Source organism: Mustela nigripes, chromosome 9 (genome assembly GCF_022355385.1).
Source record: "Mustela nigripes isolate SB6536 chromosome 9, MUSNIG.SB6536, whole genome shotgun sequence".
NCBI lineage: Eukaryota > Metazoa > Chordata > Mammalia > Carnivora > Mustelidae > Mustela > Mustela nigripes.
This window is the reverse complement of record NC_081565.1, coordinates 77,990,152-78,010,342: the sequence shown is the minus strand read 5'-3', so window position 1 is coordinate 78,010,342 and position 20,191 is coordinate 77,990,152. Positions and strand designations below refer to the sequence as shown.

Below are 20,191 nucleotides of genomic sequence, written 5' to 3'. Positions count from 1 at the left end.
GTTGTAATGTTTAAGTATGTGGAGGTGAGGCCTTTTGGAATCTTCAGAAGGGGTGTTCAGGTCCTTCTCAAGAGGTCCTGGTACCACCATGGATTAATCCAGGGGCGTAGGTCAAAAGACCGCACTGGGTTGAGAGGGTTTTTTGTGTCTTTGTTTTACTGGGAAGGAATGGTGCTAGCATGATATAAAGGGTGAAAAGCAAAGCATAGGAGAAGCAATAGAGCTTGTAGAGTTATAAAGAACATGGATTTGAATCAGACAAACCCAGTTCAAGTTCAGACTGTCACTTGCCGGCTATGTGAGCATGCACTTAACCTCTCTAAAGATCCGTTTCTTTATGTGCAAAGTAGGAATAGGGCTGTTGAGTCTTTGCTGGGTGGGGGAATCATGGTAGATAACACCCACTACCTTGTTTAACCAGGTTGTGAGCTGATCAGAAATAAGACAAAGCGTTAGACAGATGGAGGCCGACATGTTGTCTGTATTATTGTTAAAGCTGATATGAAAAAATGCGGCATCTTTCTGTGGGCACGTGCACTTCACAGCCAGAACTTCCTACACAGCAGTCCCAGCCCAGGAAAGAATGCTCCCTCCAGGGGTAGGGCATAGCATGTGCTGTCGCAGGATAGAGAAGAGAGGTGGCCTGCATCATCTCCATTTCTTCCTCCAGGCTCTGCTGTCAGATTAGCGTGAGGGGACAGCATGAGAAAGTGGGGAGAAGCTGAGAGTGTTACATTGAGGGGTCTTGCCCTCACGGAAGGCAGCACCAAGAGTGGAGGAAGACCCATTGCCCCTAACAGGAGCAACCTCAGAGGGTTCTGGTAGGGATCCTGTGAGCTGAGGGAACGTGTTTGGCAAATGCTAAACGTTCAACGAAATGTATTGATTGATGTTATTGCCTTGTCCCCAAGCATGGGGATAATAATAGCAAGGAAATGAAGTAAGGGTCATTTGCAGGGAAACAGAGGAGTTTAGAAAATGATGTGTGTTGTCCTCATGGGTGAAAAAAATAAATACTTTAGGATATCTTTAAAACGGACAAGAGGCAAGTGCCTATCCTAACTAGGCTCTCTTATTGTTGCTCTGGGACAGGAAGGCCAGCCTGAAGGTTCGGGATGGGTGGAGGAGACTGGATTTACAGTAGCTGAGAGGAAGCCGAGTTTTTAACTGGATGCATGTGAAACAAGAAGATGTCATTGAACTGCTTGAGGGGGATTCTCCTGGGATGACTGCTGGGTCTTGGGTAGTTGGCCAATCCCTCTCTATGTGGTTTCTTCTTTGGGTCACGAGATTAGCCCATGGGCTTCCCCGGTCTGAGGTTTCTGCTAGTTCTTTAGCCCCAGATTTTTCTTTTGGGTAGGATTTCTTTTTTCTTGAGCTGAAAAAAAAAAAAACCCCAAAAAACAAAAAACAAAAAAACCCACAAAGGCAGGTGTGGTGCAGGGAGACCCTTCGATTTTTACCTATATCCCACTCATTCCATCCTGACCCTACTCCAAGCCCATGAGCTCTCCTGAGATTTTCTTCCTTTCTTCTGAGATTTTGCCTGCTAATTCTTACACAGTATGAAAACACAAACTTGCTGCAAATCTCAAAAGCAATAATTATTCCAGATCTTTTTTGGCCTCTGTTTTGAGCTAGGCATGATCTCCATTTAAGGCAATTTTCTCCATTGCTTCTCATAAATCTTCCTTTGGGGAATTAGCATCTGGGGGACTTTCTCCTCTTCCACCCTGCCTCCCCACTTTAAGTGGGCCGTCAAGTCCCTGGCTGTGCATAAATGATGTTAAAGGTAGCCAATTGGGCTTTCTAAGATTCAAGCGTGACTCACTTGATCTCCGGAGGAAGCCTCGCATTGGCAAGTTGTTATTGTCTCACTTCACAAAACACAGTAATTCCAAGTTACCGCCAGAGAGATGAAGTCAGAGGGAAGCTGCGGCGGTAGAAATGTAGTAACACAGAAATGTGCTTCCGAGCTGAGAGTGAAAACCAGTGAATTCGAGGAGAGAAAGATGAAGACCATGGCAGAAGAAAGAGCATCAGAATATGCCAATGTTCCCCGTGTAAAGAGGGTTAATCAGATAGCTAGGGAGATGGTAATTCTAATTACCTGGCAGGTAATATTAAGGAAAGAGCACGTAATTGCACGAATAAACACGCTTGCTCTGGAAGAATGCTCTAAGAGTCTTGATGCGCACAAGGTTGTGCAGATCTGTTCCCTTGACCTCTCACCTGCTTTTCACCTTTGCCGAAAGTGAGCTGAGTGTGAGCTGACCCACAGCCTCAGTGATTCCGGCAGACGCAATGTAGCTGTGGCTCAGGTGACGGGAAGTGGAAACTTGCCCTGACACTTTGAGGAAACACGTTTCCGACCCTCCCCAAATGTTAAGCAAGCTCTTAACATTGTAAATCTAATGACACCATGAAGTGTGTTTTGATGTTTCAATCAATGGGCATTTCACGGTAATGGCTCCACAGCTGAGCAAGCCTATATTTGGTTAAAAATTTGGCCCATTTTGAAGTCCCTGAATTTCAAGTAAACCAAGAGGCTGCCAATCAATGTGGCAGCTGAAACATTTGCTCTACGAAGCAAAAACAATAGGACTCAACTCCCAAGTTTGAAAATTAATGCCATTTTGTTGTTTCTCTTAAAAGTTAATCTTTTTTCTTTGAGTTGCTCTTTGTAACATCTGCTAAGTGGCTTTGTTGTTGGATTTTAGGGCTTGGCGCAATACTCCATCCTCTTTTATGGATATTATGACAATAAACGAACAATTGGATGGATGAATTTCAGGCTGCCGCTCTCCTATTTTCTGGTGGGGATCATGTCCATTGGCTACAGCTTTCTGGTTGTCCTTAAAGCGTAAGTTTCACTGGCCTCTTGGGAAGTGAGCCATGATTTCTGGAATCAAATAGTATTAATTTAAGGATGGGATATTATTTTTATCCTATTTTATGTCGAGAGGATACTGAATCTGTAAGAGGTAAAATGTGGTTTTAATACGAACACTAAGGTTAGACTATGACATTCCCCAAACAAAAGGGTTGAACACCAGCTCAGGCTTTTAGATCATCTCACTGGTTTGCACGCCTCTCTTGTGTTCAAACCGATTTTGAAGACACCCCTTTTTGAACTTCAAGGTGTGACTCCATGTTGCACACAAGGCAAGGAAACAGCTGCTGGCCCCCCTTTCTTTGTGTGCAAAGAGGTTTACAAGTTGCAGAATCAGCTCAGTAGGCAGAATCTGTTATTCTGTGCTCATTAAAAAAACAAAACAGAACCAAAGTAGTCGCTCAACCAAAAAGAAAAAAAAAAAAACCCAACCATGTACAACAGAGAAAATGAATGGCCCCCAACAAGGCCATCACCATCAATTGCAGAATCATGGTCTGTCTGGAAGAACATTTATTAGAGCATGGGGAAGAATTTCTTCAGAGAACTGACGAAGCACGTGTTAACAACCCGTTTAAAGACACAGCAGAAACCTGCATCTGGGGCTATGACTAATCTCCATAATCCATGAGCCAGTTCTCTGAGCTAGCATGGAAGTCTGGAGAGACTTGCGAGAGTCCCGACCCTTCCACTGGACTGTGAACAAGGTGAACTGGCCTTTTTGCTTCATCTCAGGAAAGGACCTCTGCCCGAGGGTCCAGGTTACCCCAAGCAGGAGCTCTTTGGAATAGTCTGTGACATAATTTGTGCCTCGTCTCTGCCGAACTGGTTCCACCAGAGGACACTGTCCTATTTAGTTTTCAAGACCCCACATCCACAGTATTCATCTCCCTGTCCAAATGTAATTCGGGATCCTAAATATAAGGTATCTATCTGTCTACCTGGTAAAGTATTACCATATTCCCCAGTCTATGCTGTTTCTCCTCTTTTAACCTTTCGGATTTGCCAAAACTAAAATCAGAGGGGCCAGTTATGTTATAGAGGTCTTGGGAGAATTGTTTTGATGCCAGTCTATCAGTCAAGCGCTAACTTGATTTCCAAAACCAGAATTCCTATATTTACTCATTTATTTAATAACTTTATTGAGCAGTTACTATGGGCAATTACTATGGGCATTCTGAAGGGCTGTCTAGTGTCTGAGAATTTAATGGTGAACAAAATAAAATCCCTGCCCCAGGATGCTCAGTTGAAGAAACAGCCTGTAAACTAAGGAGCAAACAGTGGTTGTGGCCAATATAGAATATAATATACATATTACGTCCTCATGTTATGCAGATGTTATCCTTGTATTAGGTGTTAGCCTTTGCAGCCAAATATTTGCTGCAGTTTCTCCTTTCTCTAGAGTATAATATGTGCTGTTCCGTAGAGCATAGCCCTTGCCGTAATTTTCGCCCCTTGTGTAGCAGGCTTATCCTGTGAGCTTCTAGAGAGTTGCTTCCTACCTGCCTTTCAATCCCCTTCTTCTTCCTGACTTTCTTTTGAGCAGAGGCTGCATTACAGTGACTCTGTTGGCTTAGTATTTATAGAGTCACTTATTTGAGTAATTAAAATCTTTCACATGCATCCATAAAATGACCAAATAACCCCAGCATGTAAACAGAGATGTAAACTTGAGGTCCGAGGCAAGAAGTTGAGGCAAAGGCATGAATGCAACCATTGCTTTCTACAGCCTCCCAACAAAGCAACAGATACGGGGAGGTTGCCTCTCATAGACACAGTGGTTCAGATCTATAGCCTCCTTGAAGAGAGAAGAATGTTCAGAGGTATGTGCATTTGGGCAAGGGCTAGAGCTGTCCATGGAACATTTAATAGGTATCAGGGCTCCCTCCGAACAGAAGTGTCCTACAGTCCTGCACTTTGTCTTTCCTTCCTTCTCTGAGAATTCCCCTCTTCCTCGTCAGTTGCTGCATGCTGAGTGCTCTGGACTCGCCCAGCTCATGCTCCCTTATCTGGGAGGCTGTCTACAGCCACACAATTTTGCCAGGGAAGCTCCATTCGAAACTTCAATCTGTGAAGCATCCATTTTGACCCGAAACCTTGCCCTTTGCTCAGTGAGAGTGCGGAAATGGATGGTGGCATATGAATGAAGTAATCTTCTCCCTCGATTAAACCAGTGGAAATCTTGGATTTCAACCCCTTTTGACCTACAAAGAGGCATTTTATGTGATTCAACCTATCTCATGCGGGCCTAGCTTGGGCACCAGAGTGAAGTCGGAGAGCCTAAGCCCTTGACCTACGTCTGTGGTTAATTCCTGGAAAGTGTCCAGCAAATCACTTCATAATGCTAACCCTTAGCTTCTCCATCTGTAAAGAGAGAATAATATTAACTCCCTTGACTTTTTGTTCAGTTGTTGAGAAAGGGAAAACATGGTGATACGTACGGACACCATTTCAAAGGGCAAAGTGATAGACTGATGTAAGGGATAATTATTTTTGGTGATTTTTTCATAACTTTGCACATTTAAAATACATAAACCTCTATAAGGAGTGAAGCTAATAGTAAGGGATGTAAGCCACCTCAGAGATGCCTGCCAACCTATAATGTCAGCTTTATGGCATGGTTCTTCTTTCCTTTTTGGTTCCACAGCACTGGAATACTCAGAAAACCAAAACCTTATGGGATCATTTTATAATATGTATCATATGAAATTTTAATTTTGCTATTTATAGTGATAAGGGGAAAAGAAAGGAAGTGGAGTGAGTGGAATATAGATCTTTAACCACTGAAATAAACTGTAAGTAAATGCATTTTAAGCTCTCCAAGCAAAAAAAAAAAATATGTGTGTGTGTATACATATACACACACATATTCTAATCAGTTCTATATATTAAAATATGTAGATTAGGATATATGTAACCAGTTGGCATGAACATTGTATAAAAATTTTGATTTTTGTTCAAGAGTTGTAAAGTATGGAGAAATTTGATGCATTCAGTCTGTTCTTTGGGAAGAGATACTTGGTGGGAGTTGCTATGCAGGAGTTTCCTGACCGTCACTGGGTTATAGTTCATTCCTAACTGCATGGGGGTCTGGAAATAAGCTAAAGCTTCCTAGAAGTTTAAGGGTATACACATTTTTTTTTTTTTTCCTGGGGAGGGACCCATGGGTTTTTGTCAGATTTCTGAAGAGAGCCTTATCCTGCAAAAGGTTAAGAACCAAGTGTATGATGCTAAGAAAACAGTTGAGGAAAACAAATTAAAAATACATATTTTTGTAGGACCTGTTTAATTGTTAAAATCATCAACGCCTCACAGTCTTTTAATCTCGAAAGGCCTGGAAAATGAACAGTTTAAAGAATTAAAACCAAAATTTGAAGATCAACTTTTGTTTTCTGGTCCTAAGAACAAATTTCGTTTGAAAATACATGCTTTCAGGATACTGCTTCTTCAGGCTGCCTGTAATTGTACTATTTTGCTACTCCCTACCCTTTCCCTTTCTTTGTGGATCCAGGGGGCTGTATTAAACCCTGTGTTTTTATAGGATGACCAAAAATATCGGGGATGATGGGGGTGGTGAAGACAACACATTCAACTTCAGCTGGAAGATGTTTACGAGCTGGGACTACCTGATCGGCAACCCGGAAACAGCAGACAACAAATTCAATTCTATCACCATGAACTTTAAGGTAAACACATCAACTTCAAGACCCGTGCCTTTGGATTTCAAAGACAAAAATCAGAGCCATTCCGTACAGTTTAGCTAGCGAAGTATCCCGACAATTAAAAGAAAGATTAACTCATCATTTCTGCCTACCAGGATCCGGGCAGGGTTCTGATTGTGATTGGAAAATAGGACACACGACAGCACAATTTCTGCTCTAAATTTGGTAATAAAAATACTGCCATTGGCTTGAAACAGGAGGCCATTAATAATCAGAAATCAGATAGTCTCCATGATAGAACAAGGCTTACTAATTATTTACAGGAATAAGCTGGCTCAATATTTAAAATGACCCTTGGGTATTATTTTGGAGCTTCAGGAAAAAAAAAAAAAAAGACTATCAGAAGAGAATCTAGAAAGAAGTTCGTCCTCATCTGAGATCAGAGTTTATAAGAATTCTCCCTTCTTTCTCTCACTCACTCTTCCTTGCTGCTGATATCCGCCTGGTTTGTGGAATCCCAGGTAGAGTGCCGATTTTCATTCCTCATTCGACGTTTGCCAAAATAGCTTGTGAGTGTATGCTAGTTTTCGTAGCTCAGACCCATTTTTCTTTTTTCTGTTTTGCTTGAGTACAGGAAGCAATCATAGAGGAGAGAGCAGCCCAAGTAGAAGAAAACGTCCACTTGATCAGATTCCTGAGGTTTCTCGCTAACTTCTTCGTGTTTCTAACACTTGGCGGGAGTGGATACCTCATCTTTTGGGCTGTGAAGCGATCCCAGGAATTTGCACAGCAAGATCCTGACACCCTTGGGTGGTGGGAGAAGAATGAAGTTCGTCTCTGCATGCTTTTTATGTGCTTAGAACCTGACATTAGGAACTGTGTGGTTATGCTTCTCCGGTGCAGTGTTAAATTAGGCCGTCCTTTTCCTGTCTACCTCACGCCGGCCGGTCACACGCTCTCCACTCCTTTCCAGATCTTTCTACTGTCTGTCTGTCTCTCATTTTGTGATTTTATGGAAAGCCAGAGTGGAAAGAGACACTAGAACGCATATATTCCAACCAGTATATTTTACAGATGCGGTTAATGAATGTCAGGAGGAGGGGTGGTGTGTTCAGGTCACAGAACCATGGGGAAGAGTGAGTTAAAACCCAGGAACCTTGATTTCAGAGCCAACAGTCCTTCCATGACTCTATGTTTCTTTCTCTGTAGATTCTCTGTAGATCCCTGAAAGATCCAATTGTTGCCCTAATTCTTTGAAACAGCAATGTTAGAGTCCTTGGTTCCTATGTTTCTCTCACTGGAAACATTCAGATTACCTCCTCCGCTTTCGGCAAGTCTGGGATTCTCTCTGTTTCTCCCTAGCAGTCTCTCTTCTCCTCCCTTTGCCTTATTTCCACCCCCTCCAAGAGATAATCGAATGAGGAAGGCCAGCTCTTTGCCTGGAATTCAGTCTGATGGTGACGTGTCTTCAGGATATGTGCCCATTGAGCAGGTCAGAGGAAGGAGAGCAGATGTAGAGAATAAGGAATTCGCTATGTCTTGTTGCTAGGGCCTGTTGCCTTTCATAAAATGTCCTGGCATACAATGTGGCATCTTTTTAAACTTGAGCATTTTCAAAGTATGTATAGATTAAGGCTGTGGGAAGTGTAGAGTGCCCACACTGAAACTTCTGCTGAGCCTTGTAGACCAGAAAGATTCAGAAAGTCCTTATAAGCATAGAATTTTCTAGAAATATCTTGGACAAAGTATAGCCTACTTACAACAAAAGGCTCCAAATGAAAACATTCCGTGTATTTCAGAAATGATAATCCTGGAGATGGGAGTCTATAACAGCACAAACATTTCATGGAAACCTATAAAATGTCATTAGGTAGAGGTATTTTATTTATTTAAAGCAGAGGAGAACCTCAAAGCATTTATCAAGTTTGTCGTCAGAGTTTCTTATAGTTGTGATAACTTCTATTACTTTGGCCCATGGTTCATATTGATCATAGTTTTGTATAAATGAATCATAGTAAAATGTAGGTAGTTTCTTTTCATTAGGTAGAAGGATCATTCTACATAAGAGTTTGTTTAACACCTATTTAAGGGGACCCTGAGTCCTAAGGGCCAACAAAGGTAGTAATGGGAATTCATGAATAACTTTATACATTTGATGAAACAGAATTTAAATTAACCTTATAAAAGATTGCACAGGATCTGCCAAGTTTTTACCTTAAGCTGAAATTATACGTGCTGATTTTATATTATGTCATGCTGATTTTTATCTTCTCTTGGTCATGCTCATGTAACGTTCTTAATAATAATGGGAAAAACCATACTGACAGTATTTTCTCAATACAATCTGGTAGTTACAATCATTCAAAACACAGAATCAAGAAATGGCAATAGGAAATGTTTAGTGGTGACAGTTTGAACCAGGTGTTTAGGAAAGGCCCTGGCCAGGGCTCCCCAAAGTCTTTTTGCATTCAGGGAGGCTTTTTCCCCATCACGAAAGTAGTACATGCACTGGATTCTTTTCCCTGATTTAATAGAGCCTAATATTTGAATTATGAAGGAGATATGGACCATACATTTGCTACTTTTCATATTCTCTCCCCCTCCCCCACACTGCCATTCTAAACCATTTCTTCACTCCTGGAAATTTCCTACTTCAGCTTTGATAACATCATGATTTGTGTTCTCCTTTTGTTTCTCTGAATGTCCTGTTTTCCTTGGTAAACCCATTCCTTTTTTTTTTTTTTTTTTGCCCCTAATAGGGTGTATTCCCCAGAATTCAGTACTTAGTCCTGAGCCCATTTCAGGGAGCTCATTTATTCCAACTGATTGAACTAGCACATATGCTGATAATTGTCAAACGAGTATTTCCAGTTTGGACCTCATTCCCCAAGAAGATCATTTTCGCTTTCCATTGGAACTCTTGTTGCAAAGTGTGTGACCGTGGGACGCCTGGGTGCTCAGTGGGTTAAGCCTCGGCCTTCAGTTCAGGTCATGGCATCAGGGTTCTGGGATCAAGTCTGGCATTGGGCTTTCAGCTCAGCAGGGAGCCTGCTTCCTCCTCTCTCTCTGCCTGCCTCTCTGCCTACTTGTGATCTCTCTGTCAAATAAATAAATAAAAATCTTTTAAAAAAAGAAAAAAAGTGTATCACCATATCAGAATCAATTCCCATGTAGAATCATGTGTTCATTGGACATAGGGTGATATAAATTACTTCCCTCATTATACTAGGAAACAGACTGTTATTACTGGCACATATACAGGCTCATGCTCAAGCATGCCTTGAGAATGGGACTTGAATATTTTCTTTGTTGTTTTATTGAGATCAAATTTTAAAAGTGCATGAGATAATCTTCTTTAGTCTTATAAAAGATGTAGGAAATGTAGCTGAAATCTTGCAAAATCCCGGAAGAAAGCAATTATTTTTAAAATACCATTAACTTAGTTAATTCCTTGTGTCTCCCTGTAGATGAACATGGTCATGTCCCTGCTGGGGATGTTCTGCCCAACACTGTTTGACTTATTTGCTGAATTGGAAGACTACCATCCCCTCATCGCTCTGAAATGGCTACTGGGACGCATTTTTGCTCTACTTTTAGGCAACCTGTATGTATTTATTCTGGCCTTGATGGATGAGATTAACAACAAGGTGAGTCTCGTATCTGGATGGCTTTCGGCATCCCTGTGTTGTTACATTCCCGGTCTCCAGATTGCTAGAAAGGCCTTTGAAACCTGTGCTGTCTCCATCATTGCTTCCATCCCTTTGCATCCTAGATTGAAGAGGAGAAGCTGGTAAAGGCCAATATTACCCTCTGGGAAGCCAACATGATCAAGGCCTACAATGCCTCCCTCACCGGAAATAGCACTGGGCCACCTTTTTTTGTGCACCCCGCAGATGTACCTCGAGGACCCTGCTGGGAAACAATGGTAGGGCAGGTAATGTCACCAACAGAAGTGGATGACAATAAATGGATGAAGAAAGAGCAGAATCAATGATGTCTTTCATAAAGGTGGCCTATTTTTTTTGTTGCTTCATAAAAAAAAAAAATACCAAAGATGTATTGAGGGCTTACTATGGTGCTGGCTATGAATTTCATGTATAGTCTCTCAAGCAGGCCTCACTCCAGCCATCGAGGGAAGTACTACTTTTACACCTTTTTAAAGCTGTGTTTAAAGAAAGGATATTTTTAAATGGTGTGAGGAGAGGTTCGTCTTCTATTTGTGTTATAAGAAAGCACCTAGATTTAGATGCAGGCTCCTGCGAATATTTAAGTGGAACTCTTACCTATTATTTCCAGTTTCCCACTAAAAGAATGTTCCTTGGGGAGCACACATGAATACTAATTTCAGCAATGTCCATTTTTGTCAAATAATTGTCCCTTAAGTGTTAAAGGAAATAACTATTTTAGGTGAGTTGTTTTCATGAGGATTATGTAAATGACCCCAGTCTAAGACTGCTGGTATTTGACCAGAGAAAGGAGAGAATGTTTCATATGGCTTTCTGACCAATAAGGGAAACCAAATTAAGAAACCAACAATAAACTATTCCACATCTCTTATTTCTATACAGATCCAATTGTTATTTTGAAAAGTCTTTAATTCAGTCTCATTAGAATTGACGTTGCCACTGTGCATTTCATAAACTGGTTTTGGACTTGGGATCCTCAAGGAGGACCAGATACTTTTCAGATATGTCATCGTGCATCTACCTGCCCGTGGGACAACAGTCCAGTCCCAGTAATGTGGTCTTGTGGAATTATTTGAATAATTTTTTGCTGTGTACTTCTTTTTTGTAATCTAAAAGGAAAAATTGAAAGTTAGTGTTAGTCTTATAAAATGGATACAATTTAAACAAATGTGGATATCATTAGATGCCCTCATGCTCTTATTAGATGCTCCTCAGACTTAGGCCAATCAACTGTGATTTTAATTGTGGGGAAAAAAATCAGAACAATGTATGTGATGCTACACACACGTCCAAACAGTATGCTATGACTAAGGATTTTATTTTACTTTATTTTTATGCTTTCAGGGTCCAGATAAACATTTCCCTTTCCAGTTACATATTGTTAAATACTCCATTTTCAGACATGCACATTCATACATGTTTATAAAGTGTATTATATCTGAAATTATAAATGAAATGAAATATAGGCTGCCTTTACTTAGGAGACAGGTATGGTGGGTGGGGTAATGGCCCTTCAAAGATGTCCATGTCCCAGTCCCTGGAAAGCGTCTGACGATGTTACCTTTCATGGTTACAAGGGCTTTGCCAATGGGGCTGAGTGAAGGAAAGTTATCCTGGATTTTGTGGATGGACCTAGTGAAATCACAAGTAGGAACAAAAGAGTCAAAGTCAGAAAAACCAGACATGACAGTGGAACCAGGTTGGAGAGATGCGCTTTATAGATGGAAAAGAGGGGCTGTGAGCCCAGGAGTGCCGGCAGCCTCCAGAAGCTGGACCTTACGGTGCGGATCCAGCTTCCTCCCTGATGCCTTCCCCTTGATTTTAGACTTCTGACCACCAGAACTGTAAGAGAATAAATTTGTCTTAAGCCCCAAAGCGTGTGGTAGATCATGACAGCAGCAACAAGAAGGGAATGCACAGAAGTACATAGGTTTCTGAATTTCAAGCGTCCTTCCTTTTTTTTTTTTTTTAAGATTTTATTTTATTTTTTTAAAGATTTTATTTATTTATTCGACAGAGAGAGATCACAAGTAGGCAGAGAGGCAGGCAGAGAGAGAGAGGAGGAAGCAGGCTCCCTGCTGAGCAGAGAGCCTGATGCGGGACTCCATCCCAGGACCCTGGGATCATGACCTGAGCCGAAGGCAGCGGCTTAACCCACTGAGCCACCCAGGCGCCCCATTAAGATTTTATTTTTTGATTTGATAGAGATCACAAGTAGGCAGAGAGGCAGGCAGAGAGAGAGGAGGAAGCAGGCTCCCCCCTGAGCAGAGAGCCTGATGTGGAGCTCAATCCCAGGACCCTGGGATCATGACCTGAGCCGAAGGCAGAGGCTTTAACCCACTGTGCCACCCAGGGCCCCTCAAGGGTCCTTCCTTGAAGGTGCTTCATATAAGTCAGCGCATCTGGTCACGGTGCTTCATCTAAGTCTTAGCACATCTAGGCTGCTCTGTGAGTCCTCAGCTAAAGTGGAAAGACATGAAAAATCAGAGGGGAAAAGCTTTTTTCACAAACTCAAAACTTTGAGATGTTCTCTTCTCTATGTCCTAGAATGCATACTGACAGGTATGCAGGCTCCCCTTTAAGAGTCTTACTAGAATGGACTGTCAGGAAGATTGAGGCTATTGTCTTCTGGGGAAGAGCAAGTGATCGAGTAGATAGGCATGCCAGTGCAGTCGAGGAGGATGCTTACGCCTCCGATTATGCAGACGTCTCTGGGTTGGCCCCACACAGATTGACTTAAAAAGGAAAGTCACTTTATTTAATTCTTCTTGGGACTTTGCTGCTTGTTTTGTCCTTTAAAAAAAAAAAAAAATCCCATCTTTGGTGCCTTTCCTTGCTTCACCATCTCACCTTACTGTCCCCTTCTCTTTCACCTTCCTGTGGGAAAGTCTGCAGGGGCTGGACCCGAGGTTGTGGTTCTGAACAGAATGTTGACGAGGGAGGTAGAGTCTCTGGTGGTTAGAGAACCAGGGGACATAAAAACCCTGAGGGCGGGGCACCTGGTGGCTCAGTGGTTAAGCCTCTGCCTTCGGCTCAGGTCGTGGTCTCGGGGTTGTGGGATCGAGCCCCGCATCGGGCTCTCTGCTTACCTTCCTCTCTCTCTCTGCCTGCCTCTCTGCCTACTTGTGATCTCTGTCTGTCAGATAAATAGAATCTTAGAAAAAAAAAAAAAAGAAGGAAAAAAAGAAAAGAAATTTTAAAAAACCCTGAGGGCTGGAGAGTTTGGTCTTTAAGAGATCAATATCCATGCAACAGGGAACATTTTGTTCAACCATTAAAAAGTGACTCCAGGGGCACCTGGGTGGCTCTGTTGGTTAAGGGTCCGACTCTTGATTTTAGCTCTGGTCATGGTCTCAGGCTGGTGAGGTCAAGCCCTGAGTCAGGCTCTGTACCCACGATGGCGCTGCATGATTGAGATTCTCTCTCTCTCTCTCTCTTCGGCCCCTCCTCCAGCTCATGACCCCCTGCTCGCTCGCTCGCTCTCTCTCTCTGTCTAAAATAAAATAAATAAATAAAATCTTTTTTTTTGAAAAAAGGTGACTCCAGAAGAAACAGTAAAGGTATCTGCTGTGCATGTCAGGTTGGGGATACACCCCAAACACTCATTGTTCTATAAAAACATTCCAGAATTTTCCTCTTCTCCTCCACGGATGCCCTCTGCTTTGTTTCCTCAAGGATGATACAGGACTCAAACCTATCTTTGAGTCTGAATATAAGATAATTTGGTGGCTCCTTTATCCCTCCAAGGAATCTCAAGATGTAACCACTTAGGTCCATCTGCAGTGGCATTTGATAGGTAGGTAGCAAATACCCATGGGAGATTGCTATTTAAAGCTATATACTGAGGTCTGCATTTTGGGGAAGGAGAAAGCCGCCAACAACTGAACGAACAGCAGTGGCTAACATTTATTGAATGCCCATAATGTGCCCAGTGCTGTTTCCTTGAATTTCTAAATTACCCTTTGAGATAAGTTATATTTCTATCCCTATCTTATAGATGAGGAGGCCATGGCCTAAAAAGCTACAATAATTTGCTCAAGCTCTTAAAGGAAGTGAATGACAGGAACCCAGATTTAACCCACACCGTCTGATGAGAGTGCTACAGTGCTGATTGTCCCTAGAAACATAATGAGCATGAACACATACTCTCTAAACTCCTGCCTTGGGATGTCTAGAGTCTGTGGTCCTTGGTGATGCCTCTTTCCTGTTACTTGCTAATGACTCTTAGTTTGCTGATCAAAGCTGCGCAGGCATTTTAACTAACTGTCCTCCGTGGAAAGCTTCGAGGTGTGGGGCGCCGTGCTCAGCAGGGGGCCTATGGAACCTGTGCTCCCATCCTGACTAGCATGCTGGGACCTGGGACTGGTGCTCCTCAGGTGGGCTGGGCCACTGTTTTGGGGATTCTCTTTCTTAGGAAGCATTGTGGTGTTCTGTGGTTTGTGAATAAATCTTACATTTCCATATAATGTTTCAATCCTCTTCCGGTATTTTATATGACAGACCACTGCTTAGGAAAAAATAGGATTTTAAACACTGGGATGAGGATGTTTAGGAAGACATGGGCGACTTTATAACCACTGTGACATTTTCTCTTACCTGAGGAAGGTCTTCTGACATGGTGATGGAAGCCAAAAAATATCCCTCATTGCCTATCTCTATTGATACTCGTTATCAGAATCTGAACTCAAGTTGCCTGGGAATGAAAAAGAGAATAAGAACCGGAAGAAACAAAGTTATGGCCTGAAATACCGGCAGGAATTTACTATCATTCAACCACTCGTTCCGTATTTATTGAGTGTAAGCTGAGTGGCAGGCATCTTGTTGGCTGCTAGAGGTCCAGTGGGCCCCTAGGTGGGCTAGTTTCTTGCTCTTGTGAAAACTACAATTTCTTGGGGGTGAACAAAGTCATTAATTCAGTCATTATGCAAAATTTACAAATTTACAATGCTAACCAAGCACTCTAAGAATGAAATGCATGGAATCTGAGTATTTTTTTTTTATAGGGAGACTCACCCTTGTCAGCGAGGTGAGTGAAACCTTCCTGAATCAGTGATGCTTCAGTGGTGTGTGCTCTTTGGTATAAGCTGAGCCAAGAGGTGAAGTAACAATGATTGAGTGGTGTGCAGTCCCATGCAAAGGCCCTGTGGCCTGAGGAAGTGTGGAGATTGAGGGTCTGAATGAAAGCCAGGGAGTTGAAATGAAGTAGAAGGATGAGCAATACCAGAAGAATATGGGGAGCTAGACAGGAGCCGGGTTATACAGAAACTTCCAGATTATGCAGAAACCTCGCACTCTCTTGGCCCATCTTTTACTCCAGCTGTTTTGCACACAGCTGTCACCCTGACAGCATCTCAACAGCTGTATGCTTATTCTCTTTACCTTCAGAGTTCCTCTGCTGTCATCAAGTGAGGTGTTAACACCACATGGGGACACCCTTGACTAATGGGGGTGGTTGCTGGTGATCGGTATGTCCTCCTTCTGTCACTGGCATGGACAATTCCGAGGCTTATTCTATATAGCTTCTAGGCTTCCAGGTGGGTCCTCAGAAGGATAAGACTCAGTTGCCCCAGTAGTGGCAGCTTTTAGCTTGCTCTCAGGCAAAAGCTTTCCTCCCTTCTGTTTCATTCTTCCCTGAATGAAACACTTCCCTTCTTTGACACCACTTCCTGAAATATACTGCCAGCCTACAAGCTCTTGCCACAGGCACTGTGGTTGGTGAAAACTAATGCTAAGTTTTTAAATTTATATTTTTAAGGTTTTACTATAATTTTGTTTGGGTTATATGTATGTTTTAGTTAACTGCTATTTATAGCAGGTTATATTTATAATAGCAGCAGCAATTTTTTTAAAGAATAAAGTATGTTAAAGTTAAAAGAAATCTGAGATACATTATATTTCATATGGTACTTGGACGTATTAAGAATCATGGAAGTGGTAGACGATCTGGCGTTCAGGAAGCATTGCTCCGAAGTATGAGGCTGGAAACGAATCTAGTGATAGCTAGTCAAATGGCCCTTTGCCCCATGAGAAAATTCTTTCTCACTAGTTATTTTAGAGGGGAGATTATGTAGGTAGCTGGAAGTAGAAACCAAAAGACTTTAGAAATTATAGAAGAACACTAGTATTTCTGGCAAAATATGTATTAGTAGATGTTCAGTATCTTCAGTCTTGGGACATAAATTATTGAGAAGGAAAAGAAAAGGAAGAGCAGAGGAGAGCTATCATAATGAACATTTGTAATTATGTGTCTGTTTTTATGTTTATCACTGATTGTTGTAGGGGTTCCATGTAGGGGTTCCATAGTGAACTTTCCTTCTAACCCACAGCACACACCCTTTTGCGCATAAATTTAAGTCCACACCATTGAGGTAACCAGTTTCTAATTTTCCAGAACTTTCTATGCCTATATGTATACATACATGCATATATACATAGGAATTTTTGTTAACGAATGAGTTCATACTATATACCCTATTTTGTAAATTTTTAAAGATCCATTTCTTATCAGAGCATAGTGTTCTAGAACTTTTTAAAGTTTACTGAGGTACTCCCATACCACACATTCCACCCATTTAAAATTATACAATTCACTGGTTTCTAGTGTATGTTCACACAGTTGTGCGTCTCTAACCACTAAACACTCTTTTGCTTTCAAGATCTCACGATAGTCCGTTGTGTGGACATGCCCTTCTATTTCATAAATCTCCTAAGCATATTTGAATTGTTTCCAATTTTTATCTGGAAAAAGCCCTACTTTCATACTCACATGTTTAGATCTGTGCACTTGTGTGAATATTGCTGTGGGACATCTTTCTACAAGTGGATTTCCTTCATATTCTGCCTCCTTTGAAATGTGATGGATTTCCACAAATTTCCCCCCAAATGTTGTCGGAGGTCGACATTCACCATACTCACCAATAAGGAGAGGACTGGATTTTTAAAGATTCATCTTTCTGTGGGTCAACAACTCATTGTTTTAATTTGCACTTTTGTGTGGGGGGTTTCAGTGTTTTTCAACATTTAATTGACTGCATATTTCCTTCTGTAAATTTATTTGCCATTTGCAAACTTCTTTCCTTATTGCATTGCCCATCTATTGTCAGGCTGGTTTATAAACATTTTTAACATGTTAGAAAAACGAATCCTGTATCACAGATGCTGCCAGTACTTTTCAGAGGTCATCTTTTAACTGCATAAACATTGCTGTTTGCCAGATCAAAGTTATAAACTTACGTGTGGTTAGTATATTCCTGGTTTTATTTCTCGTGCCATGCTTATAAATGTTTCTCAATGAGAAGACTTTAGATATAGTGGTTTTGGAAGTGGGGTAATTACTTTTATTTATTTATTTATTTATTTATTTGACAGAGAGAGAGCGTACAAGTAGGCAGAGAGGCAGGCAGAGAGAGTGGGGCGGTGGGAGGTGGGGGGAAGCAGGCTCCCTGCTGAGCAGAGAGCCCAATGCGGGGCTTGATCCCAGGACCCTGAGATCATGACCTGAGCCAAAGGCAGAGGCTTAACCCACTGAGCCATCTAGGCATCCCTTAAGTGGGGTAATTACTTTTAGACTAATAAAATAAGGGTGAAACATTGGTCACTTGCTAGCTATGCCTCACTATTGTTTTACTATTAATGGCAGTTTCTAAGCTAATACTATGCAGAAGCATAACGAACTTGAGGCTGACACTAGGGCCGTTTGAATGGAGAGATCCTCTTTTTTAATCTGGATAATATCTCGACAGGAATTTGTGCGGCTGACCGTTTCTGATGTTCTGACCACTTACGTCACGATCCTCATTGGAGACTTTCTCCGGGCATGTTTTGTGAGGTTTTGCAATTATTGCTGGTGCTGGGATTTGGAATATGGATATGTAAGTATGATGTTCATTTTTCTCTTGTCCGATTATTCCTTAGTGGTTTATCATTTGCACATGCTATGCCAGAAGAAGAATTTAGGAGGTGGGACCATGTGTTAGATGTTAGGAAGTGAAGACCCGTGGGTATAGTTTTAATTCAGAAGGGCATCAGACGGGAGCATCATGGTTTATGATATTCTAGTAAAGTGAGCACAGGATGGCTAAAGCAGTGAATCTCAACCTATCCAAGAACATGGTGAACTCAGTCTGGGACCCATAGCCAGCCCCCTCCCCATGCAGCCTGTTGACATTTCTAGAAGCCAGGCAAAATGGGTAATATCAACTTTGAATTCTACTGAACAGACTCCTAGACAGTTACTGTGCAGTGCAGTGGGTGATAAATGGATCCAGTAAATATGGTGCTTGTAGCATAAAGCTCCCAGGCCAATAAGAGCTCAGCAGAGACACAAGTAGGGAGCTGTCCAGGTTCCGAGGTGGTCCCAGGGTGCTGATAGGTGTCTGGCAAGTGGTGGACCTGAATTCTGGCAAGTTGACGTCCTTCCAGCACCACAGCAAGAACCCAGGTTTCTCTGAACCCCACTGATGTTGACTCCACGCCCAGTTCACCCTCGGCGTGCAAGCCCCCCACCAACCTGCGACCCCCATAAAGTTCAGGGAGGCAACAGAGCACACATCACTCTGCAGTTTCCCACATTGCCAGGGGACCATGGTCCCTCTTTTGCAACTCTTAATAGTCATCTTGGGAACTATGACCTGAAGTGTTGACTGTAATCATGTGCTCAAAATCCTCCCGTGGCTAATAAGTACTTAGAATGAATCCCAAATCTCTTTTTAAGGCCTTTGATGTCTTACAGGATCTGTTTGTTTGTTTCCTCTTTCTTTCTTTCTGAGCTCTTCTACTACTGTTGTTCTTGTTTTGTAAAGTCCCTAAATGTTGGAATTCTTTCTTATGCTCAAACACAAGACGACCCTTGCATTGGCTCTAGCTGTTTTCCCCTATAGGGTTGTAGGTTCCTACAATTGGGCTTGGCTGATGCCTTCTCGTCATTAAGGTCTCCACTAATATGTCACCATCTTTGAGCTCTTCTCCAACCTTCCCATCTAATGTAGCCTACCAGACTCTCTACTTCAGCGTCCTGCTTGATTTTCTTCATACGATGTGTAACTCTGACATTTCCTTTCAAAAGCCTGCTTATAATCCGTCTCCCTCTGGTAGAATGAAAGCCCTATGAAAACAGAAGCCTTGACCTCTGCCTAGAACAGTGCTTGTCTCTCAGTGGGCATTATATGTTGACTGTCTGCTTCTGTAAGCCTCTACATTCTAGCGCCATTCAGGCAACGCCATCTGTTGGCAGAATTCTGCCTGCTTCCAGGGATGTGCCCATGGAGTCCATCCTGGTTCAGTAATGTCAAGCCAATGATGTTTCTCTCCTCGCTAAGGAAGGGCTATCCTTTAGTGCCAACCTTCCCCCAGCCCTGTGCCAACCTCTCCCCAACCTCATACCCTCTTAGTCTCCGGACAAGTCCTATGCTCAGGACTGTTTTCAAGACACCAGGCAGGATCCTCAGCCTGGCCATCTGACTTTGAGATCCTACCTTTGATTAGGTCATCTCTGACATCCTCCCTGAAAGGGCCTGTGGGACGCGCCCAAAGTGGTTAGATAATGCTCTTTGGTGCGCGCCAGTGAGGTAATGCTATGGTTTCCCCTTCCCCGCTATGAGGTATTCAGCTGGCCGGGTTTCATTTCTATTTTCCTTGTCTGATTCAGCTCTTCCGAGGCAGACATAAAAATTGCCACTTCTTTCTGAGGCCCTTGCCTGGCTTATGCTTGCCTTTTATCCCTTACTGCTCTCTTCCTAAGTGCTAGAAAATTTTGCTTCAAATACCAAGTCAATAAAACATGACCTGGATGCATAAAAGCTGTAATTAAATGACTGTCATTTATTATTTATTGAGTGCTGACAGTGCTCTTGGGTTAGTACAAAGAACAGGGGGGAAAAAAAAGACAACTTCCCATTTTAGGTCACAGAGAATTTTCTTCCATGTTACCTCTGGAAGGCTGTGCAGAGAGC

General features: G+C 42.3%; 1 protein-coding gene across 1 annotated transcript in view; it reads left to right on the top strand.

The window, feature by feature from the left end:
• Nucleotides 1-20,191, top strand: part of TMC1 (transmembrane channel like 1) — a 384,878-nt gene that overhangs the window by 337,987 nt on the left and 26,700 nt on the right. Inside the window, exons 16-21 of the mRNA XM_059411859.1 lie at nt 2,721-2,863; nt 6,435-6,579; nt 7,190-7,384; nt 10,023-10,202; nt 10,328-10,489; nt 17,984-18,112. Coding sequence (XP_059267842.1) covers nt 2,721-2,863; nt 6,435-6,579; nt 7,190-7,384; nt 10,023-10,202; nt 10,328-10,489; nt 17,984-18,112 — 954 coding nt within the window. The remainder of the gene's footprint in view (nt 1-2,720; nt 2,864-6,434; nt 6,580-7,189; nt 7,385-10,022; nt 10,203-10,327; nt 10,490-17,983; nt 18,113-20,191) is intronic.